Source organism: Serinus canaria, chromosome 1A (assembly GCF_022539315.1).
Source record: "Serinus canaria isolate serCan28SL12 chromosome 1A, serCan2020, whole genome shotgun sequence".
Lineage (NCBI taxonomy): Eukaryota > Metazoa > Chordata > Aves > Passeriformes > Fringillidae > Serinus > Serinus canaria.
In genome coordinates this window covers 13,732,308-13,757,094 of record NC_066314.1, presented here as the reverse complement: position 1 = coordinate 13,757,094, position 24,787 = coordinate 13,732,308, and the positions used below count along the sequence as shown (strand labels likewise).

At 41.0% G+C, this 24,787-nt stretch overlaps 2 protein-coding genes across 4 annotated transcripts in view; one reads left to right on the top strand and one right to left on the bottom strand.

Annotated features, from left to right (window-relative positions):
• COG5 (component of oligomeric golgi complex 5) overlaps positions 1–2,748 on the top strand; it is a 174,166-nt gene extending 171,418 nt beyond the window's left edge. For both annotated transcript variants that reach the window (XM_050970033.1, XM_030237724.2), the window contains one exon: positions 1,291–2,748. In XM_050970033.1, coding sequence (XP_050825990.1) covers positions 1,291–1,494 — 204 coding nt within the window. In that variant the 3' untranslated portion in view covers positions 1,495–2,748. The remainder of the gene's footprint in view (positions 1–1,290) is intronic.
• HBP1 (HMG-box transcription factor 1) lies at positions 2,154–19,649 on the bottom strand. Of its 2 annotated transcripts, none has more exons than XM_030237725.2 (11): positions 19,484–19,649; positions 15,390–15,582; positions 14,053–14,287; positions 13,128–13,260; positions 12,236–12,347; positions 12,005–12,117; positions 11,501–11,657; positions 10,787–10,931; positions 8,218–8,547; positions 4,799–4,940; positions 2,154–3,255 (listed from the first exon to the last, which is right to left on the bottom strand). In XM_030237725.2, the coding sequence occupies exons 1-11, from the start codon at positions 19,496–19,498 to the stop codon at positions 3,238–3,240; spliced, it is 1,593 nt and encodes a 530-aa protein (XP_030093585.1). In that variant the 5' UTR covers positions 19,499–19,649; the 3' UTR covers positions 2,154–3,237. The 2 variants fall into 2 exon arrangements, with proteins under 2 accessions (XP_030093585.1, XP_030093586.1); XM_030237726.2 differs by having other exon boundaries at positions 15,390–15,578; positions 19,484–19,619.
• Positions 19,650–24,787: the final 5,138 nt, after the last annotated feature.

Sequence of the window (24,787 nt, the reverse complement as noted above, 5' to 3'; positions counted from 1 at the left end):
CAGGTCTGCCTCCCCAGCCCACCAGCCTACGGCAGTGGGTGTGTATTTATAGGCACAACTTTGCAGTTGCTCTGTGTTACCATCTCCCTTGACCCCCGTGCCCCCCACCCTTTCACCAGATGTGCACAACAACCATCTGCCTTCTCCCAGTGGGACTGGGAATGTTCCTGCCATGTATCTAAAAGCCAGCGGGCTCCCTCGCTGGCAGAGCAGCTGTGCTGGTGCATCCTACACTCCCAGAAAGGAAGGCATGAGACAAAACCCAGACCCACTCCCTGCTCAGCGACCCCGCTGCCCTGGGGGCCGGTGCTTGCGCAGTGCTGTGGTGACAATCTGTGTTAGAAAAGGAACAGCCACATACCAGGAGCTCTATCAGTCTCCACTTGAAATGGGGTCTGTTGTTTGTGCATTTTCTTAATGTCACAGTTTTGCTGTAAATAGCACAAATATAAGCGAATTTTAGAAGGAAACTCCAAGATGATCGTATCAGTTACATGAAGAAATAGAAGCAGAAAAGGAGAAGAAAATTATATTCAAAGCTAAATTTAAGTGTGGCAGCACTAGCTTGGCCTACTTAATGAATTTGTAAGTTGGAATCTCAACAGATGAGCAATTACAGTGTTTGTTTTACAAATATGCTGTCACTCAACAATGCTGTGTATTAGAATGTTGGCTGAAAGGTGACCCTGTGTTGTAAAGCATCACCACAGTTGCCCCTTTATCTTTGCAATGTTTATTTGTGGAGTTCCCACATGACGACTCCATGTGTGACATCCTGTGACAGTGTGTAAGAGAGCCAGGCCGTGCCTTGCCAAAGCCCTCTCTGGGGTTAGTGCAGCGTTTCTGAGGGCCAAGGTGGGAGTTGCAAAGGCTGTGCCAGGAATCACCTCAGGGCATGGTGGGTGTTCACCAGTGCCCCACCTCTCATGCTGGAAGTTGCACTCAGCGTCTGCAGCAGCTGGAGATTATTCTCTCCCTTTCTAAAGGTTACCAGTGCAGCACTGAGCCCGAGTCTGTGCGTCAGAGCTGTCATTTCAAGCCATCTGCAACATGCTGCTTCTTATTTAAATGTTAACTCGTTTGCTCCTCAAACATGCAAGAAAGGAGATGAAGATAGTGGAACAATTATACAGAGCTTTGCAAGGCCTTCCTTGTTCACTTCCTTCCTCAGACAAGTAGGACCATCTGAGGAAAATTTTGCAGGAGGGAAGAAGGCAATTAATTTCTGTTGCAGATCCTGAATTTACAGTACTTAATTGCTTTAGCTACTTTACTTTTTTCTTTTTTTAGTGGTGCACTGGAAGCTTATGTTCAATCAGTGAGAACAAGAGAGGGAAAGGAGTTTGCACCAGTCTATCCCATAATGGTTCAGCTGCTGCAGAAGGCCATGTCAACCCTTCAGTGAACACACCTGGACAACGCTCTCACACCAGGGAATGGATGGTAACACAGCTGGGGGCTTTGGTGCCACATAGGTACTCACTGTTCATGTAAATTATCCCCAAGTACATCAGCTTTACAATGAAAGGTTTACCCACTTCATGTCTGAAACTTCTGTCTTCTTGCTTTATGTTCACATTACAGGAACTTACTTATACAGAAATAATATAAGGAAATTGTACAGCTTTTATGTGCTTTAAGTCTACATCTAATTGAAACATTCTTAAGCATTCCTTGTGAATTTAGAAAAGTATTAAATTAGAACTCAAATATTACAGTGCAATTGCTGAATATCTCAAAATAAGGAAGCAGCTCTTTTCCTACAAGTAGAGTTTTAAACAGTTGAATACATTTTAGTCGTATTCAGAAAATTGTACTTTTGAAATGTTTGAATCATCAGTTTCCATCTAAAAATCACTAATTTTAACACAGGGAAACATATTTATAACTAACCTAAATGCTTCTCTATTGCACTGCTGTTTGCTTAGAAATAATTTATATTGATTTCAACTCTTCTTGCTTAAACTGTAATAAAGAACATAAACTATCCAATCCTGAAAATAGTATTTGAATTTCTTCACTAGCTTCCTAATGGCAAAGCATTAAAATATACTTTGGATGGGTTCATGTAAAAACTTCCATGCAGAATGTGCTCATTGCTGCAGGGCTGACTTCATGATTAGTCTTCTTCACTTTATAAAATACACAACACCAAATTTTAATGAATTTATTTGAAATAATATACAAGAATATAGTGTGCAAAAATCTTAGGGGCAACATCATGGAGACGTGTCTTAAACTGAAATTTACAGTTGTGATTCTTAAAAAAAACCCAACGCACAGCTGTTTAGTACAGGAAAAGCCATGATTGTAAATGTTCACAGCAGAAGCAATTGTAATCCTAACGCAGCTGCTCTAATTTTAGACAGTTGGAGGAGAAAAAAAAGTAAAGTGCAAGTGTTGCACATATAGTTAAGTGCAAAGTTTGCCCCCACCATAAAGATGTCTTATGGCAAAATAAAATATTGTAGAATATGTGGCAAAGACAAAACACAGAGTTATAACTATGATGGTGATGATATTAACAGCACCACTTTTCTTGAGATAACGCTATTTATTTGTTTCATCCTGTCCGGGCCATTGTTTCCACCACAAAATGACAGCTCTAACTAGTGCCAGCTGATGCAAAAATATCTCCCTTGTGGCTACAAGTTTTCTAAGTGGCATCCCAAGCAGCAGCTCCCTTGCTACATCACACCACACCCTCCATTCCCACGTTCTGGTAACTTGCTGGCAGCAGGGCAGGCTGGGAAGCTGGAAGCTGATAATACACTTTGCCATTTCAGAAAATCCCAGGCCCCAGAATCGCAATTAATAATACAGTTGTGCAATACATATTAATCAGCAATAAGAATCAATGTATATAAACAGCTGTTACATATTTTAAAATTCCCCTTTTTGTACATTTTCTTTAAAAATAAACATTTATACATATCTCCTTCGCCTCTTTCTAAAGTACTTTAGCACCACAGGATATCCATTTTCAAGCCTATATTACCTGATACATAATGAAGTTTGGAAGAAAAATAAGGCAATTTGGTTTAAAATGCTGATAGTTTTTAGCTTACTTAATGTTCTATTGTAAAAAGCAAATCTGCACTCAGATCATTTCCACGATGGTGCCAGTATTTTATGGTCACACATAGTCACAACAAATAGTAAGACCTTGATCTTGCATCTTCTCGCCATCAAGCAACAGCCATTTTGTAAATACAGAGTTAACAGGAAAATTCTGGCTTAATGCTGTTGTGAGCCCTGAGAAAAGAGAAGAGAAAACCAGGTTAGTGATTACCAAGCAAAGGGCCCAACACTTGTTTTCAAAGCCACAAGTATTTCTAATCATTGGTCAGTTATTCAGAAGAAAACAAAAAGGCCAAAGCAGACAGTTTTATTCCCTGATCATCAAAAGACCATCAGGACTTCTATGTCACAGCCTGGAGCCCACTGTCATTACAGAGTAAGGTTTCCAGACTGCAAACAGCTCAGTTCACTGAACTGGAACAATTATAAAGGGTATTTCCTGCTGTAACACTGAGGTAATGGGTTCTACAGATCCTGTTCTCTTGGACTGAAGACTGTAGGGACAATGAAAATCCTACTACAAGGCAGGACAAGAAAGCCTTACTGAGGCAAACCCACCACTACTCAGCTACACACAAACACCCCTCCGAGTTGCTTGAGGCTCACAAGTGAGCCTGTGATCTCACCAGCCAAAGCTCAAAACTGCTGTAGTGTAAGAGCAGAATAAGTAAATAATATTATTTTAACTAAACCCACAAGGAAATGTAACAGAAGCTGTCACTGTTGATTAGAATAGAATGCAGTGAACAGAAAAACAGCTTGTTCCTAGCAGCTGGGATTTGGTGGAACCTTCTGCAACAAGGGACTGGAAACTGCACAAAGTATGTGCAGCAGAAAGAAGCAACTCAGTGTTGGAGCATTTCTTATTCAGTCTTAAGGCAACACTTGCATATGCTCTTGAGAAAAAAGCCTCATTTGCACATCAAAGGAAAGGGGTAACTTGAGGATGAAATATTGCACCACTTGGATGGTTTCACCAGCCATGTAGATGAAGTCCACACCAAGCTCCTACCCAGCCATTAAATGGAAGAACTTGGCAAGCACTCTGTGCACCTCAGTGGATCTTTCCTTCCAATCTACTTTTCTAGTTGAACAAGCAGAATCTCTTTTTTTTGATGTTTGCTTTACATGATGTTTCAGCTTTAAAGCCTTTCTCTTTCTTAATACATCCCCCACCTCCTAATACATTGCTGCAGACTCTTATATTGATGGCTTTCTACAAAGTGGAAAACAATTTCTTTTCCTACAGAAGTAGTGTTATCTACTGTATTTATTTTACAGTTGAACAGACTAATAAATGAAAGGGATTCACGGGGAAAAATTATTTTGCTCCTTCAATATCTTTGTATATGCTGATATAAATGATCAATAAGAAAACTAGAAAAAGGTAAAGGAAAAGCTTTTACGGAAGATAAAAAAGTTCAGGTACAACTTTATGCACTCACTTCAAAGCAGAAGACCATGTGCCCTTCCTTTGCATTTCACAAGCACACTAACTTTCAGTACAACAGAATCCTCAGTACTCTCATAAAATACTCAGACAGACCCTCTCCTGATCTGTCTCCTGCCAAACTGCCAAAAGCAGGTTACACAACACAGAGGAGTAAATGAAGGTTTCAGCTACTAAGAAAGCAGCTTATTCTGAACGAAACACACTGTAGCCACCCATCTGAACACATGTAACAGCATGATGAAAAAGACTGCTTCACAAACATACAGAATTCGTTCGTTTTCTTTTCCAACAGTCAGGATTTAAACGCTTCTGCTCCTCTGCCAAGGCCTTGGCTTCTAGTGTGTACATCCTTCTTTCCTCATTTTTCATTTTCTTCCACCTGTCGCCAAGTATCACACTTATGGCTCTGCAAGATAAATGTTTACAGTACAGTCAGGACAGTGAAGACATACCAGGATATTTTTTTTGTTTTTATCTGAGCACTTTAAAAAAGATGTGAGTTAAATGTGGAATTAACACACCAGGGAGGAATCAGCTACATGTTAAAAATTGAAATAATCATATTTGTGATTATCTTTTCATAGTTCTTTTAGTAGTTAAACAGCTGAGACTTCTGTATTAGCTGAGCATGGGTCAATGCACATTTTAACATTTCAAAGGGTGTACATACAGCAACTGGCATAAACCAGCAAAACAGAGATGTTACAAAAATCATCACCAAATGGTAACTCACATTTGTTTTGCTCTACTTTCATACTAGAAGATCATATGACAGATTTGCTGAAAATATCTTCTCTAATAATTAGAGCAATGAACTGAATATGACCTCAGCCAAATATTTGATTAACTGCATGTCCCCATGTCTATTTAATCAATATCTGTAGCTTCTTCCACCTTTAATTCATCCTGGGTGGAACATACTGATAAGTTCCAATTCCTGTGCAGATGGAACCATTTGTTCTCATACATCTATCACCATTTCCAGAAACTGAATTAATTCCTTTCCTTACAAACTCTAGGTCTTTTGACAACATTTCCCTGTACTAGCCTGCCATATTGCTTAACTTCACTCCCAAATGTTGGATCAATATCCCATTAAAGCTTTAACTCCGTCTTTTAGCTGAATGAAAATCTCTAAACAACAGCTCTTTTATCAATGACTGTTCAAGCTACAAAGTGGTTTGTACTTTGGCTTCAGATTACAGCAATGAGAGTTCTGTGACTGGCTCTAAGAAAAAAGTGGACTCAACTAAGTCCTTTTCTTTCTCCTGCTAATGAAGTCCCTTGCTGGCAGCAAAGATACTCAAAGAGAATCAAGGCAATTAGAGTGTCATCAGCTGTTTCCATAACATGGCACACACAGCAATCCTGAATGCTGTTCTGCACAACAGAAAAAAATGGATTTGACTCTTGCAAGGCTGTGTGGTGCTGTTCAGGTTTCTGTGAGCTGCAGAGTGCTCAGGTGCCACATCCCAAAGTGCCCAATACAGCCCTTGAGCCTGCACTGCCCTGTGCTCTGATGACTCCTTAGAGCAAACTCCTCCAGGGAGTTTCCCATCCCATTACCATCAAACCCATTTGCACAGCCTGTCTCTTTGGCAGTGGAATTTCTGTTTTTCTATCCAAATTGAGAACCAGTATCTTTGGTCTGTCATCAGAAGCAAACATACCCAGTTTAATTAACAGATTTTTCATCTTCTGACAGTATCCAGAGGCTTATCACCAGAAACATGCCTGCTCTGGGTCACCAGCTTGTACTGGATCACTCACACCCTCAGGAAAGAACACGGTGACCCAGAGAGAGCAGGTCTGCTGTAAAAGCCATTACCTTCCCAAATAAAGATGCACCATGAAATCTTTTAAATGAAAATGTAATTTCCCTCACCTCTAGAAGGTCCACTACTCAAAGAATTTCTGAACACTCAACCAAGTTCAACTGCAGTAACAGTGTTACAGTGAAGAGTATGCAGAAAATAAACAAGTGCAGCCCTAACACCAGCTTTTCAAACATGATCGTGCAGTCCATTTAAGGATTGTGTGACTCTTGACTTGTGCTTTAAATGTCTACAAGCTCACTGTCTTGCTGACATGCCTTGAGCTGTTTTGTCTCAGAACAGGCCATTTACCTCAGAATACCTCAAGTTCTATACTTTCTTACTCCTATAAGGAAATAACAGCAGTAAGCACAAGAACTCCACTGTATAGAAGTGGCTTCTATGTTGTAAGATCTACACAGTAATCTGAAAATGACACAAACTTACATTTGAAAAACATGAGAGTTGCCTCCCAGCACCTAAATTAATGAATGCCTCAGCAACACTTGAGTGACAGTAGCTGAATGCCTGTATCAATTATCACTAATGCTATTTCTGCCACCCTGTGTTTCATAGATGCCATGTAACTGCAGCCAAAAACTGCACTGCCTCCCAAGCAGGAAAGTGAGCAGTGTTTTTTGAACCATACTTGTAACTTTGTCATCTCTTTCCTTCAAGGTAAACCTGCTCACTGTCCTGCTTGCTCACTGAAATATTCAATTCATTTTCACATCCATGCAGCCACAGCTCCAGTTCACTGCATCCATTTGAAATCAGCATTTTCAACTAAATTTATAACCATCATAAACTTTACTGGCTGACATTCTGTTCCATTTCTCTTCGATTGTTGCAATCAGTGTGAAGGCAGCAGATCTGCTTCACTGAACTTACTATAAACATTACACAACATCATTGTCAGGACACGCAAGACTGGCTGGGATTTGTTTGGCACGATTTTGTATTTCAGCACCAGTTACAGCCTCCTTATTAGAACATTATAAAATAGTAAAACTACTTTCAAAGCTCTGCCAGCCTTAATTTTTACCAGATTTAGTTCAAGAATTTTTATGTCACAATGCAATTTTTACAGTAACAGTATTTATAAAACTACATACAGTAAAAAATCTAATTGTAAGATCAGTCCATGTTTGTGTGTTTCGGTTTCTATTTACATATGCACAATTAGCACCAAATGTTACTTAAAATATGGAATTAATGGAAATCTTAATTTAAAAATGGTTAAAAGCAAATATGCTAGAGATTAAGAACAAAAGCACAAACTAACAAACATCCCCAAAACACAGTCATACAATTCTTCCTGCAAGTTTCAACAGATTGTTGAATGCCTTTAAGGCAAGAAAAATTTGGCAATGTGCTGTCTGGATGCTGATCTTTGAGATATCCTAACTGATCAGTACTCCACTCTTCAACAGGATATACAGACTGGAAATGAATGCTTGTCACTTCAGGACCAATTTGCAATAATATGTCAAGATTTAATTAGGAGAACCAGAAACTCCCTTTTTTCCATTACAGCACACAAGCAGAGCACCTCATCACTGTAAACAACAACGGCTCTGTATTTGTGCCTTTGCCAGTGCACACACACACGGATCAGTTGCTTTACCCCAGTGTTTTATCAGAAGGTAAGTTTGCCAAAAATGGTTTGTATCGAGTTCAACGAGTACTGAAAATATTCACAGTCCACCCATAAACCACCCTCTACAATAGCATCTTTCAAAATTTATACTTAAAACAATACACACATTTTTTTTTAAATGCAACATTTAGCCTATTTAAATCGTAAAGTGGGACACAGATATTCTTCTAACTCACCAGTAACAGCAAAACTACAGTTTGTATCATTACCTGTTGTCTTTCCCTGGATACATCTGAGTGTATTCAACTCTGTATTTTTTGGCAAAAAGCATGAAGGCATTCATTGGTCTTTTGCACTTGTTTGGAGAAGTGGCACTCACAGTACTTGCAGTCCCTGAGCTGTGGCTTTTGCCAGCTTTGCTGTACAAAGGATTGGAGGAAAGATGTGACGATGCAGCAGAGGCACAGTTTTTACTACTGCATTCTGATCTCTCAGCATCTTGATTGTTTGCTCCCCCACAGGACAGTGAAGCGCGACGCTGGCGAGCCATGCTGCTGAGCACATACACTGCAGAGGAGTCCATCGGGGTAAAATCGTAACTGCAGGGGAAAGACAGATCATAAAGCCATCCAGTAGTTCTCATGTAAAACCTCTAAATGTCTGTTCACTCTTCGGTTTTACTACAATTCTAGTATTTTATCCTTTTTTGTGTGACATAATGATTTGTGCTCGATGTGGATGTCAGTGTGAAAAACAAAAAACTACAAGACTTTGGCAGGCAAGTTAGTATTTTCTTCAGTGTGATGATGACTACAACTTTCCATGTTCTGCTATGTATCTGTTAATGCTACTGTGTCTTAAAACTTCATTCTCTTTTTAAACACACTTTTTTCTTTCTGCTTCTGTTTTTACCATAAATCAAACCTGATCAGTGATTGACAGGTACAGAAAGGAAAGAAATGCAAAGAGTTCACTTGCACTAACGGCAAATATGAAACCACTAGATTAAAATCAATTATATTATATTAACTTCTGTACAAATTCCTTCTTTGGGCAGTTGAATACAGACTATTTTACACACAAACCTTCCAGTGAGGTTATAGCCCTGCGCAGAGCCCCGTGACTTGGCACTATTTGATGCTGTGCCGACAAACGCCTGCCCTCTAGTGACAAAACCGCGACATTCCTCCTCGAGGTATTTGAACAGCGTATGGACTGGTTTTCATAAAATTCAACCTAATACGACAAACTCTTGCAATTTTTAGCTGACCAACAACAATCAGCAATTAACTTCTAATCACTAAAGAAGTACTTTTACTCCACAGACTGTTACCCTCTCCAAGTGGGAAAAACACTTTTGGAAAGGGGCTACTCAATCATAAATCTAAACCACAAGATAAACATAGAAGGTATATATGCTAAGGCTCCTCTTACCTATTGCTCAGTGTGGCTATAGTTGCAGGATTTATGGCCAAAATAAGGGCTTTGAGTAGCTTTTTTGTGAACACCAAGTAGAACTACTAGCAAGGAAATATTGTATGTGGCAGTCCAGCCCCTCTCTGCAAAGGGAGCTCCTCTGTGGGACAGAACCACACAGAAGAGTGGAGCCCAATGAGTGGCCTCCACCATCCCTCATCAGGAAAGTAAAGCTGCAAAGAAGGGATAATGCTGACCATCTTGCAGGCTATCACAAGATAAGGAGAAAGGACCTCTGTTCTACAACAGGCCAGCACCCTTCCTATTCCTAATCTCCTTCCCATAACACAGGAACAGAATTTTGTTTTTAGTTCTTCTGTCCTGTTATCACAGCTGCAGCTGCTGCATGCTCCTTACTCAGTCCCTCCCTTCTGCCCAGAAAGACAAGGAATTTGAAGTCAGCTGGGCTGCAAATTAGTAAGGAGCCAGAAATCCAGATATTTCAGTGAGATGTAGTTACCATGATTCTAACAGCTAACTTGGAGTAACCAGGAGTTAAGAAAAACACCCAGACAGCAAATGAGTGAAGCCAAGTAATCTGAACTTGTTCTATGCTAGACTGAAATCATACAAGAGCTACCAGGGCTTGACCTGCAAAAAAGCATCCTAAATTCTTTTTTTTCTGTTGTAAAAAACTGAAGTGCAACTAGATTAAAAACAGATGCTAAAAAGACACTAACATCATAGGAAAAGATGGATTTTACTAAACCTAAAAATCTCAAAATAGTATAGAAAAATCTTTATTATTTCCTTAGATTCGGAGTAATTTATGTTGAACAGAACCTCTGAAGGTAATCTGGTTGAAGTTCTAGCTCAAGTAAACCCCAAGGTGAATCAAACTCTGAAGTAAGTTTGATCTAAGAAAAAGAATGCCAAAAAACAGAATACACAAAAATAGTAAGATTATGAACATACTGCATTCCAGAGCCACTGCCCATGCATTTACCACTAAGAAACTACTCAGATAATTCAGATGTATTGTTGCCTATGAAGCATGAGATAACAGCTGGCAGACATACTATTGTCAGAAAATTGTACTAGGTTTTTCAAACATAATCCACTTTACCTGGAGAATTTATAAAGACAATATATATATATTTTTACTGCTTTATCTAATCTGCTTTAAACTATCATAAAAAGAGGCTAAAAAGTTATTTCACTCCAAGGCACTACTTTGCAGTTTAGCAGAGCACATGATAACACAACTTTCCTAGTACTGAGTATTAATTTTTCCCTATCATTTATCTCGTATTGCCAAAACTATTCTCTCTCTCCTCTATATAATGCTTCAAATTCTTCCAGACTTAAGGTGCCTACTCATTAAATACAAGAACCACTGAGGCCACTTTATCCAAAAATTACCTTTTAAATGTATCAAAAACACCTGAATCATCAAAGTTAATGGCATCAGGGTGTCCAGGAGGTAGACACAGATCTCCAAGATGCATTTCACAGCATGGAATGCCATGCTGTACCACAGTCAAGCTTGGATAAAAAGATGACCAACCTGAAGTGGTAAAGAGTTAAATTAGACAAACGGCCAGACAATCTCTCCAGTTCTTTATTGGAGCAATCCTATATCTTGAAATCACATAATTTTATAAAAATGTTCTGATGTAGTTTCTTTCACACAAAAGAAAAATCAGAAACTCTTACTTAGGGAATTCTTATTGCAAACAGTTTGTTTTTATCTCAAATAAAATCTCATTCTAGCAAAAAAAGGAATCAAATCCTGGAGACTTTTACCATCAGAAGTTCCATTTTTAGCAAGTGAGAAAAGCCTCCCTTATTTGCAGTTTTCCTGTCTCCCCCCACCCCAGTCTTTCTGCTTTCCAGAGCTCCATTGATATACTCAATGAAATCTTTTCTTATGAGATAGGCAGTATTCCAGGAGCTTTATGGCTTTACAGGTTTTTTTGTTTGTTCATATCCCAGATTTCTTTACAAAGATAGTAAATTGTTTCTACACCACAACTTTTATCACTTTTATGAACAGTATGGGATGCCAACAAAATCTGCAGTCACTTTCTGAGAATATTTTAATATGCAACCAAGTGTACTTGAGGTATTTCATACCTTTATTTTTAACATAAAATGGATGATCGAGTCTGCATTCTACAGTAAGTAAGCCATCCTCCACTGTGCCAGGATCAAAAGTCAGCTTCAGCACTGACTCACCACAGGAAATGCTTTCTTCATGAGAAATCAACTTCAAACCATTGGAACCATAGTCCTGTTAACACACATACAGTTCAAAAAATTTCCCCCAAGAAAAGCATATACCTGTGCATACTGTAGGTGTATACTCATCATCATACACTGTATTAAAAAATAACAATATTCTAATTTGCCTTTCTATCTAGCCAGAAATTAATAAAGCTGACATACATTCAAAACATACATAAATTAATTCAGTTCAAGTGCCTTGCTGCGAGATCCACAAACAGCATAGTGATCAGCTCTAAACAACATTAATGTCAACCTATTTTCCTGAGACAGTAATTAAAGGCACAGGGGTAATGTAAGAAACAAAGTATTTGCTACAGGTATTGCAATGAGTTTGTTAGAACTAACAACTACCTTGTAAGGACTGACTGGGAGGTTTTCCTCTTTTCCACAGCTTTCAGATCTTGCAAACTCTTCAACATCTTGCCATTCTTTATTGCGTCCTTTATGAAAGCACAAGCGAGAGCCTAATAGATATTTTCAAGGAAAAAAGAACATTAGTGTTAGGTGAAAAAGTCTGTGCTACAAGAAAAAAAAGACTACAAGATAAAACAAATACTTATTTCATGACACATGTTATTTTACCTTTTAGAAAACAATGCCAGACAGTTGAGGGCCAGGAATGGCACCATCCTAAATCATCATCATCTGAAAGTGATGACATGCAGAAAATGCCAGATTCTGATTCACTATTTGCCTATTAAAAAAAAAAACCAACAAAATGGTGTTGTTATTCTACTGCAGAGCATTTTAGGGCTGGTCTTTTATCTCTTAAGACAGTCTCTAATGTGCACTTGTGGCATTATTTTGCCTTAAATACTAATAGGAATGTAACATGAAGACAAAGATTAAAGGAATACAATAAATGTGAATGGATTGTTTTCATCTCCTTTTCTGAGATGCATCCTGACATTTTTGGGTTTCATTCTCTGAGATTCATTTCATCTCAATAGATTATCTTATGCTCATTTGTAAGCATTTTACACCTCATCATTCCTTAGTCATCTACAGAGTCATTTAAAGCACATTACTCTGTGGTCCAGTTACTGGAAAGCTGTAGGCTCAAGGCAGTTGTAGATAACTCCCTGGGGAAAATTCACTGTTATTAACAGACAAATTTCAGATACCAATTAGAGTATGGGAAAAGGAGACACAGGACTGACAGGTTTTGTGCATCTCAAATGAGAGGGATCCATATTTCCTTTTGAGGCATCAAAAGAGATAACAGTTTTTTAAAGCTTGCTTTAGAAGGAATCACAATAGAAGCAGAGCTTTCTTAGAAAGTGATCTCATCATAAAAAATACTAAGTAGCACTACAAGCCTACCCTGTGTGGTAAAAAGAAAAGTAACAGAAAATCTAGCTTAAATAGCAGAAGTATTAACACTGAACAGATTTTTTTAAGCTAGTTTCCCTTGTAAAAAATCTTAACTCATTGCTCATACATGTTTATTTTAAAATGTTTCAGAAGAACTCACCCTTTCGTGTCTGACTGGTGTTTCATCTACATCATTCTTGGAGAAGTTAGGATCACTGTTTGAAGATCCTGGTGGAGGACGTGCATAGGAATGTAAACTTTTGCTTGTTGCTATTATGCGAACAGGAGATGATCTACAACAGAAACATGTATTTTAAAATATCTCAGATTAAGATAACATGGGACTTTGCTGCCATTACTCTAAAATGCTTTTATTGCAAATATTTCTGTTTGCATGAGCTGAACACCAAACAAACCTCCCACACACTAGTATTCCAACAGGATGATTAAAGGGCACAAGCTCAGGCAAAGAGAATATTTAGCATAACTCCTGCATAGATTCTATATAGCACCCAAATGACAGTGTTACTTCCACAGTGGCATCTCCTTAGCACAATGCTGAAGTTTTTACAAATTTTCTGATTAAAAACCTAAGAAAAGCTGTACAATAAAAAGTGAAGCCCAGAAATTTCCAAGATCCCATACTTGCTTCTCACATCCTTACAGAATTTAAAGATCACAAACCTGAGACAGTTATCACTAAAATACACATTGCATTAGATTTCCAACTAGCTGTTTATAAAAACCAACAAATCTGAAGTCAGTGCACTAGAAAGCTTTAAGAATTTAATGTAAGAAATTCCTCTTAGTTTTTATCTGCTACTTCACATGAGGTAAATGTCCATAATTTGTGAGCCTGCTGTGGACAGGTAATGTCTTTACATCATCCTATGTCATTCACGGCTGGAAACTAAGCAGCTTTTGCACAAGGCTCTGCGATGAGTTCTGTGCATACTTTCACTGAGAATAAAAAGACCAAACAATAGGGCTCCAGTTCAAAGTGAGAGGGTGTAAAGAGTGAAGGAAATATTTTAGAGACAGGATTATAAATCTCTACAGTTCAAAACTGAAATGAGTGTCAGTACCTGTTATAAAAAGCGCACTGCATCAAAGGACTCTGAGGACTTGTGGCTATATTTGCTAATTCTGTCAACCAGTTCACCCCATTCTCACAAGAATAAGCATTTTCTGGATTGCTGTTTGAGGTATGTTGGCTCCATGAAGGCCTTGAACATTCCTGATGTGAAACATCAGCACCAAGCTGAAAAAGTGCAGGTGGAGTAGAATCTGTCTGCACAGCCTGTAATTCAGGAAGATCATCTACAAAAAAATGCACAAATTACCATAATTATACTCAATTCTTTGCTGTCTACTCAATTTGACACCAAATCTTGCAAATTTGGTGAAAAAAAAAAGCAACCACAATAAAGTAATTTTATTTTCTCATATGACAACTACCAACATTTCACAAACTCAGTTCATAAAAATGGACACAGAAACAGTAACATCTCTAGTCGATTATATACTCACACAAGAAATTTAAGAAAAAAATAAGGTAACTAAATAAAATTTAGCTCTGATTTTAAAGTTTTTACTAGATTGACCAGTTTACACAGAACTATACTGCTGTATTATTCAAAAACAACATGCTTCACTAAAATACAAAAACATTCCACAATAGACAACTAAATTAATCTGTCCTTGAAGGTATGACACTAAAAAAATTCAACATCAGACCATTTATTTTGAACCATGTTCAAGGTAAAAGGTTTCCACCAGGGACCAAAGTTAAATAACTCAGATTAAATAAATCATGAAAGCTGGGTATACAGCCTGGTAGGGTGAATTCCCATCAACAATATACACCTTTCCTATCCCATACAAAGTAACAGAAAAGACCACAGCTTGTTAACAGAAGTCTGTGCTGTGTGCTGTCACGTAACTAAGTATCATCATTCTTAATCACTCCGTAATTTAAATGAAATGTGTTAATATTTTACAGATTATATTGATACTTTCTAAGGTATGTGCTGTTTTTCTCCAGTCCGTAAGAACTGAAATAATTTTCCTCTATCCCAGAATTTTTATTTGCAGATCTAAAGCAACATGATTCCTTTAGGAGGAGCTCTTGAGCTTTCTGTTTGTTTTTCTTGTGCCAAAAACCCTGCTCCTCTGGGGATTAGAAGCAGAAATTTGTGGCTCGGAGTTCAAGAACATATTTGAGTCAACAGGCCAGTGTGTCAGAACTGGAAATAGGTTGAAGGGAAAAGTGACTGCAAGTACCTTCAGATGTCACAATTCTCTGCCCTACCCAAGTTAAAAATCAGCAATTTCATTCAATCAGCTTCCAGTAATTTCAGTATAGGAAATCTGAAACAAACTTCAGAATTCAGTTTCCTCTGAAAAAAATCTTGTTATTTACCAAGTTCCATGTGCTCATCACAGGATGCATATCCAGGAGAAGAGGGCAGGTTTTCATTACACTTCAGCAACTCCAGTGACTCGTTCATCCCCGAAGTTCTCTTGTCCACTACCAGAAGGACTTTCTGAACTGCATTAGGCATCTGATTTGTCTTCACTTCCCACACCATGTTAGGATGCTCCAAAGTATCTGACTTTAGAAAGACAGAGCTTAGAAATTTCTATACATGTGAACTGCTTTAAGTTGCATCTGATATAGTACTTGATTACCAGGGCCCTAAATCCTCATTAGTCTGTTGAATATCACAGCATATTTTAAGGGTGTCTAGACACAATTCTGTACAATCCTTACAGAAAACAGAGCTAACTCTGAAGTCAAGAAGCTACCTGAGGCCCTGGCCACTTGAGTTTCTAGTATCTTGAAAAATGGAGACTCACTGGCACTTCCCCTGTTCCAGTAACCACTCTTGCTGTAAAAAAGCTGTTCCTCATGCAGGTTTGCACTTCCCACGGCCTGTGCCCACTGCCTTCAAGAGCCTGGAGTTACCTCAACCGTCACTCAAGCCAAGATAAACAACATTCACTTGGTACCCTAAGCCACTCAGCCCATCACAAAAGACAACCAGATGGGTCAGACAAGATCTGATTTTGGTTCATCTGTCCTGGCTATTCCAGACAACTTCTTGCCTTACAAAGAGGGTGAACATGGCTGTCAGGAGAATCTGCCCCATAAAATACCTGAAGTCTAAGGCTGACTAGTCTGTAGTTACCCGACATTCTCCTCCTTGAAGCATTTTCTTTCTTCCAGTTATTGGGAGCCATTCTGCCACCAAATCCAATGCTTTTTGGAGACCATCCTCACAATACGCCCCTGCCCACAGCAGGGGGCTTGGAACTAGGTGACTTTAAGGTCCCTTCAAACCCAAAACATTCTGTGACTCACAACTGACACTGTCCTGGAGGGATCCCACCTGGTCCCACTGCCTCATGCACAGATGCCTCACAGAACTGGCCTGCCCCTCACTTGCTCCACGTCTACCACAGACAAAGAAGTGTCTTGCTCTCTCAGAGGCAAGTTGCTACACCCAGGGACTTAAGGAACCTGGGAACAGGCCTGGAAAATGAAGATCAAAGCAAAAATGCTTTCCTCAACCTTGTGAGATCAGGCCTCCTCTGCCATTTAGGATCAGACCCACATTTTCCCCAGCTGCCCTTTTAGCACCTAAAGGTCTCTGCAGAAGCCTTTTCCACTACCCTTCCCATCTCTGGCCTCCAGGAAGAATCTCAAACACACTGAACTCCTAACATCTTTCACTGTGTTGCAAATGGAAAAATAAAGATACCTCTACTGGAAGATCTCACTTCAGTTTCATTTCCCCAAATCCTAGTAAAGTAATGTTTATACCAAACCCACTATGTTAGATCATCTTCAGCAGAGAACTGTGTGCTTATTCTACACAACCACTGTCTCTAAAACCTGGTAAACAATGTTATTCCAACCTTTAGTAATTTGGTTATCTACTTTTTTTTTTAAGATGAGGATGAATCAAAGCTACCATAACATGATTAGCTTGTACTTTAACGAAGTGTCCTTGAAAAAACAATAATGAGGCTCTCCCAAAAGAGCAGAAGACAGCTTGTAAGAAAGAAAACCTGAGAAGTCTACCATATGTATGTGCACTAAGTAAGCTACATTAGAGAAATACCAACAATAGCTTAAACGAGTACAATATTTTCATATCATAGAATGACTGGGTTGGAAGGGACCTCTGGAAGTCATCTAGTCCAGCCCCCCTCTACCCTAAAGCATGTTCACCTACAGCAGGTTGCACAGGACCACATCCAGGAGGGTTTTGACTGGAAAATTTCTACCCTTCTGATCTCCTAATCTTTCAAATATATGCAAAATTTATATAAACTTGCATGCTAAACATAAAAAGATGTCTGATTCTACTCAAACGGCACTACTACAAAGCTATATCAGCTTATTCTGATTTTAAGGTGGAGAAGAAAGATCACAGAAATGAGAATATTCAACTCAAACTATCAGTGACATTATTTTCACCTGCAGAAAACATCTTTAACAAAATTTATACCCGTCATCCATGAGGGACAGTAAAATTACAGAACACCACAAGAGCAGATAGCTCAATTATTTCTGAACAGAAAAACTAGACCTCAGTGATGCAGGTCAGGACCTTGAAGATTATCTCCAACTAACCAACTCTGAAAAGCCACTCCTTGTTTTTCTGGCTTATCTACGTCTTTCCTTTCCCTCCTTCTGCCCTGTTGTTTGTTTTATTTTTCCCTCTATTTTTTCCTCTCTTCCTTTCCCATTTTCCTTCCAAAATGAAGAAGCAAACTTATTTCTAGAATGTTACCTTCTCCTTCCTTCCTGCCAGGTGCCAAGACTTGAAAGCCCATGTCCTAGTATCCCAACACTCTGAAGGTCAGAGATAAGGTACAGATACAAAATGCTAGTCTGACAAGAAAGATACTTGTTTGAGAAATGAATTATTCCTCCAAGTCACAAGAATTTCTCCAAACCAAAGTCATCTGGGTACAAAAGCCAAAAAATCCTCTAACAAATGAATTACAATGAAAGAGAATTACAAAGAAAAACAAAGTGCCCAACTTTACTTTTCAAATTTTTTATTCTACTTGATTAAAGCCTGCTTTGGACATCATGTCCTTCTCTTCTCCTCAGCCTTTCAGTGGTTTGAACATGAAGGGGATTGGTCATTAACGAGCTTGTACAGATTTTTTTAAAATTCAACTTTATGTTGAAAATTTGTTGTGTCAGATGTTGTCTAGAACCATGCTTCACAGGACTGTAATTACTGCGGCTCTCTTTGGAGTCTAAATGAAATTATTACTTTGTGCTTTAAAGTAAGTGAATTTGTCATGCTAAAACAAATGGCAACAGTAACAAAGACTTCATTAATTGAACAACGTCTATTTCTGAGGGACAAAAATAAACTTGGGAGAAAAGTAAATAAAGACCGTGGCTGAGAAAGGGTTCAGCAGGAACTGGGCAGCATCCACCCAAACCGCACTGCGCAGGAATGCCTGGGTGGAAGTGCTTCCCGTGGCTTTTTTCCTTCTGCTATTTGCCTTTCTTCCCTCAACCTACTGACGAAGTTTCAGGCCAGGTCTACGCCTGAGCAACAAGCTGGACGGAGTTTAATTTGGAGAACTGCTTCTCCAAGCAAAACACAACATACTGGCAAGACTGGATTTACACCAGGGACTTTTCCTGGCGCAGCAGCTTTGATCAGGAATCCTCGCTGCACATCCGCGGCCGTGCCAGAGCGCGCAGCCGAGGCAGAGCGTGATTCACCATGTTTTCGAAGCCCGGGCGGCCTGTTCGCTGACGCAGGGCGGGCCGCGCTGCCCCCGCCGCCCCGGCAGCACCACGGGCCCCTGAGGACGGCGTTCCCCGGGCGGCTGGGGGCCGAGGGAGCCCCGGGATGAGCCCTCAGGGTCCCCCGGGAGGCGCCCCCCGAGCCCCCCTCACCCGCAGCCCCTCAGGGGCTCCCCCCGCCCGTCACGTGACCTTGTTTACACCCGCGGCCGCACGGCGCACGCGCGCTCGGCCCCATTCATTCGAACTGCGTAACACCGGCCCGGGGGGGCCCCCCCGCGGCCCGGCCGCCGCTCCCCCCGCGGGGCTCGCCCGCACCCACGGGCACCCCGAACACTCCCCGTCCCGCACAGCCGCTGCTCCCGCCGCGGGCACGGCGCCCTCGCTCTGAGACACCGGGACGGGCAGCCGCTCCCCGGGGAAAACAAGGTGGGGGAAAAACCCCTCTGCCGCTTGTTTTCATGGTTTGAGAGGGCACAAAGCGGGCCAGCACACCCCGTGAGTTTCAACCCAGCGGTGCGGCAGGGTGGCGGCTCCGCGGGGCCGGTCAGGGAAGGCGCACAGTAAACAATGTCTGATGTTCCCGTCGCCGTCAAAAGACTGGACCCCGCGACCTCCTCGGCCCGACCTGCGGCCGCTACCACTGCCGTCTGACCTACCGAACCCCTCCCGTCCCCCACGGGAGCCTCGCAGCCCCCAAAAGCGGCAGCTCGAAACTTTGTAGCACTTACCGAACCCGTCGCCATTACCGAGCTCCCCTCGGCTGCACCCCCCGCCCCGTTCTCTCGGCGGGTCCCGCCTCCTACAGGCACTACTCGGCCGCTGAATGGCCAGAGGCGACGTTGCTCAATTGGCACCCGCTTTCTATTGGCTGGCTGGCCTGCCTGTCAGTACTCCTCCCGGAGGGCGGGCATGTTTTGCCTCTCCTGCACAGCGGATTGCACCGCCACGTACATCAATCACCCCCATCCGGGGCTTCGATTGGCCGATGCCTCGGCCAGCGCGCCCAGAAGCACTCTGGGAGCTGTAGTCACCACGGCCGCCCGCGCCTGCCCACGGGTCGGCGATAAGACGACAGCCCCCAGGATGCCCCGCGCGGCCCCGGCGATAGTAAACAAGCGGCGCGGGACACGTGTACCCGGCCCGGCCGCTGCCCGCCCGCGCCCCCCGCCCCGCGCGGCCCGCACGGCCCCGCACAGCCCTGCCGCCCCGGCCCGGCCTCGGCAGCGCTGTGCGGAACGGGCCGCGCTGGGCCCGAGCCACGGCGGCGCCGCCGAGGGCAAAGGAGGTTGCCAAAGGTCAGGGAGTGAGTCAGCAGATGCGCTCGGCCTCCGCGCTGGCCTCGGCCCTCGCCGCTCTTTCATTGAGAAAGCACTGGTGGGAGCATAGGCCCAAAATACAACTTGGGGTTAGGAGGAGAAAATAAATTAGATCCATGCAGGTTTATCCGTCCAGTAGTGTTTCCCATACATTTATTGCCAAAATAACAGTGTGGTTTACTTAAACATTACTATTAAAACATTTTCCCACTTTTACCCATTAACTGCAGGAGATCAGAGAGACATGACTCCTCCAGACACCACATCTTCATCACAAAATATATTAATTACTATGCATGATGTGATACAAGGCAAGTACATGCACAATTCAGAAGTAGACAATATTTTAGAAACTGAGGACAGTTATTATATTTTGCAACTGTTGGGATTTTTCCAACAAATGCACTACTTTCTTAGCCTGATGGAATAATGTCAAAACATCATTCCAGAAATGAGAAAGTGTCTTAAATCCTATCTCAGACCCTTTGCCTTAATTTGGTATCTGTGACAGTTATGCCTTTCAGGGATGCTAACATAGCACTGCATGAAAATAAGAAAGAAAAAAAAAAACACACGTTAAAGCGAACTGGTTCCCTGTTTGGTTAGTGGCCACTAGGGGGAATGCTGGATTGTTGTTCCCACAGGCCTACAAGGCCTACAAAGGTAACACAATAAAAAAAGGAAGTTAAACCATCTTTGTACTTGGTATCATGACAGACTTAGTCTGCAGATGTCGTTGGCACATCAGTTTGAGATTTGCCTTTTCCACGAAGTAACAGTTTGCCTCTCAGTAAAGTCTTTGCCAGCTGTAGGTACTGTTTGAAGACAGATATTACTCTGAAAAATGCCCAGTATCTTCTTCAGCGTGAACTGGAAACTATTACTCTCTGTAAGCAAACTTAGCTTTAAAGGGAAGTAGAAAAGTGAATCCCATGGAATTTAACTCAAAATTTTCTGTGCCTAATGATCAAACTAACATGCTTAATGACCTTTACATATTCCCAATTTGAAAATATTATTTAAATAAGTACCTTGAGGAAAATAATCTTGAAAGTAATACTGAGATTCAAATATTAAATGACTAGACAGCTTATTGTAATATCAGCTGTCTACCCCACATCCCACAAGCTCACATTTTCCCTATATTAACAGTTCAGGCTTTTTCTAAATAACTGATACATCTTTATATAAGAAAGCTTTTTTGACATTCCATCTCTAAAATATATTAAATACATTCTTTTAATAAATAGAAAGCTGGTAAACCAGGAACCATCTTTTTTACACCACTCAACAATAAAATTAATTTTAAGGCTGTGTTTCTTCCCCTTCTCTTTTGATCTCTCTTACACATCTAAACAGCCTTTAGGCTCTTTGGAGAGACATCTAAGCTTCTTGGGCATTGTAATGCGTTTCAGCCAGATTGAGGTGGGGCAGGAGACCTGGGCACACAGATGTCTCCACTCTGCAAACTGCCTTCTGTGCCTGTGGTACAGTCCTTGCCATGTAAAACTCACCATGTGCTCTTCTGAAAGCTCCCTCTGCCACAGTGTGGGATATGGAAATGGCAGAGGCCTGATCCAGCAGCTACAGAGGATACAAAATCCTGTCTCAAGTCCCGTCTTTCTTCAGAAGAAGTCTGTTGGCCTAAAGGATATGAATGTTCTCATGGAGCACATTTCCACCCTGCTACATACTTTCTGGACACAAAACAAAATAGCTTCACAGCTATTTACTGTGAAGAGTCACAGTTCTCTACAAGAGCTTCATGCATGAGTGTTAGCTGTGAAGCCCAGTCCTCTGAGATCCACTGGCCCAGATTCCAGACACAGGTCTAGACAAGTAAATACCATTGCTGAATTAGAGCCTCAATATCACAGTGGAATCTGTGACATACCCAGAAAGCACAAAATATGAATCCTACCTCAGACTGAGATTAAAATCTTGTAAAGATGAATGTCTGAACTGTTTTGAAATTCTAAAAGAGACATGTAACAGCTTTCTTGTGTTCAAATCTACCTCTCCTTGGCATCCTTGGCAGTAAGTTAACATTTACTGAGTGAGGATATAAGGGAAAATAAGTAAAGGGACAGGTAGTCCATGCAAGTAGATGACAGCAAGACACACAAAACTAACAAAGCTTACTCATTAACCCATGGCTCAAGGCAAGTATGTATCATATAAATTTCAGAATTAAGATTATGTCAGTGCCACACTCCTTGCTCTGAATGCCTGGTCTCTAATTAAATCATTACTCCCCCTCCACACACCCTACCGTGCCTTACTCCATGCCCAAATGAATGGGTGCTCAGAGAATGAATCAATACTGTGTAACACAGGCACTCTTGGTAGCTTTGCTGATTCAGTTGCTTCTGCTGTTGTAAGAGGTAGAAAATAAGGTGGGGGATTGGGAAGTGTTAGTCTTGAGTTATTGTCACCTTACGTGTGGCTACCAAGAAGCACTAAACAAACAGGAGACTACAATTAGAAAATACTGATTAATTTGCATCTTAGCTATTTGCCTCTTGAAATTGCCAGGCACAAAGTTAAGAAGCCATAAAGCAGATTTCTAAAATTAGTAATATTTCAGTTAAAGTTGTATTAGTAATATATATGTTATATATTGGGTTTGTGCCTATCTCCACTTTCAATCCCTCCTGTCCCAAGTCAATCCTGCCCTTATGACACGGCTGTTACTGCTGACTCTCTGAAATACAATATATCATTATTTTAATCCTGCTGCAGGAGCTTTCACATCACCATGTAGGCGTCCACCCTCAGTAATTAACTAAACAGTCCCCCAGACATCAGAACTCCACTCACCAGAGCTTCTACTCCTAGCCAACATGGCAGCCTCTCTTCTGCAGCCATTCTGCCTCTCAATCAAGTTTTCTCCTCACACAGTGACTTGTGTATCTCCTAAAGCTATTTGTACTCATTCCCTCTTCCAATGGCCATTTGTGGCTTGCTGCAATGATGGCTGGCTCTGTCCTCCTTCCTACAGACATCCCACACTTCACCTCAATCTCCTCACAGAAGATGCTCTTGGGAATAAAGAGCAAAGGAAAAGAAAACTTGTTGCTCCCAGGAAAGAAGTTATCTCTTGAGTGCTAGAAGAGAAATTCACTTGCCTCCTGCAGTGACTCAAATTGAGGAGAAACAGAATAAATAACAGGGCAGAGATTATTTTTTTTTCCCCTTCCAAGAAAAGTCAGGAATCAATGAGAAATTTATTTCCTGTCATTATGGCACAGATTCCAGTTTCAGCTAAAATTTTACCTCTAAAAATAGAGCAAGACTAAAACTGACAATAGTTATAGGGAAAAAATAAAGGCTTCACATATCACAAAACAAACTGGAAGAGCGATAAATAAAAAACTCATCCGTCTCAGCTCAAAGCTTGAAGAAAAACAAATCAAGAAGAGATTACAGAAAAACTGTAGGTTTCTTCTATGCTGCTTGGTAAATTAAAATGCCAGTGGGTGTTTCTGGGCACTGGGATACAATCATCTGTACTGTATAGAATTCATTTTAGAATAGCCCTTGTGGAGTTTTTGCACAGGCCAATAGCTAATAATTTTTAAATATGATTTGGAAACCACCATAGGCCAAGGACTATTCTCAATTGGCCATCTGTATATGGCCACCCCATATGGAAAGCTGAAAAAAAGCTTCCTAGACAGCCCAGAGAAATCCTGGAAAATAGTATGAATGCTGGCCATTCAGTACTAGTAAATAGTCTCAGGCACATAAAATTTCCTATGATAGGTACAGCCATAGACATGTAGCCAAAAACCAGTGGTACAGTCTAGCTAAGGTTGCTCAAGAAGGCACACCACCTGACCCCACAAGGACAAAGCCACAAAAAGAATACAGAGCTTCTTGGTAAGCTGGATGGATTTTTCTAGATAAACCATTTATCAGAACTGAGTTTCTAGCAGTTCAAGAGATGTGAGGGAGCAGGTCCCAAAGGCTCACTCGGCTGCCAGGAAATAAGTCATCCACAGAGACCTGCACAGAGCATTATCCTCTTCCAAAACTTCACAGCTGCTCAGCTGAAATAATTCAATACCTTCAAAGAAGACATGACAAAGTATTCATATCATGAATTATGCTATTTTTAGACCATCCTAATTTGATTTACCTCAGTAAGAAAAGGCTGAGTCAGCAGATACCATCACAATGACCTAGTAGAACCTAATGGCAGAATTTTTATATGGTTCTTTGATCGGGCAGCTTCAGTTATGTAATAGCTTGGTCTTTATCTATTCCCTGTTCTGCCATACACACCTAGGCCTCTACCAGTTCTCTGGAAGGAACACAGCCCTACCCAAGGTATTCACACAGCCTTGGCAATGCCAGAACTGCACTCCAGCTCGTTTTGATTTGCCATCAGAGAAGGTGCAGGGCTGGGACAAAGGGGATGAGGAAGGGAGAGTGGCTGCCCAGCCAGCCAAACCACTGTGTCCCAGCACAGACCTAGCCAGTCACTCCACTTGCCTTATACCCCCCTACTGCCACTGGCTCTTCACCTGGCTGCCATGAGAAAGATCATTTCGAGGGAAAGAAATAGTGTGAAGGAAAAGACAATGTTAAAATCTAATTTTCTTTGGGCTTTTCATACCCTACCAAGATTATTCAGCTTCCTTTCAGTCAATGAAGTGAGAGTGCCCAGCCTGCTAAGCATCTTTCTGAGCCAAAAAGTAGATTAAGAACTTG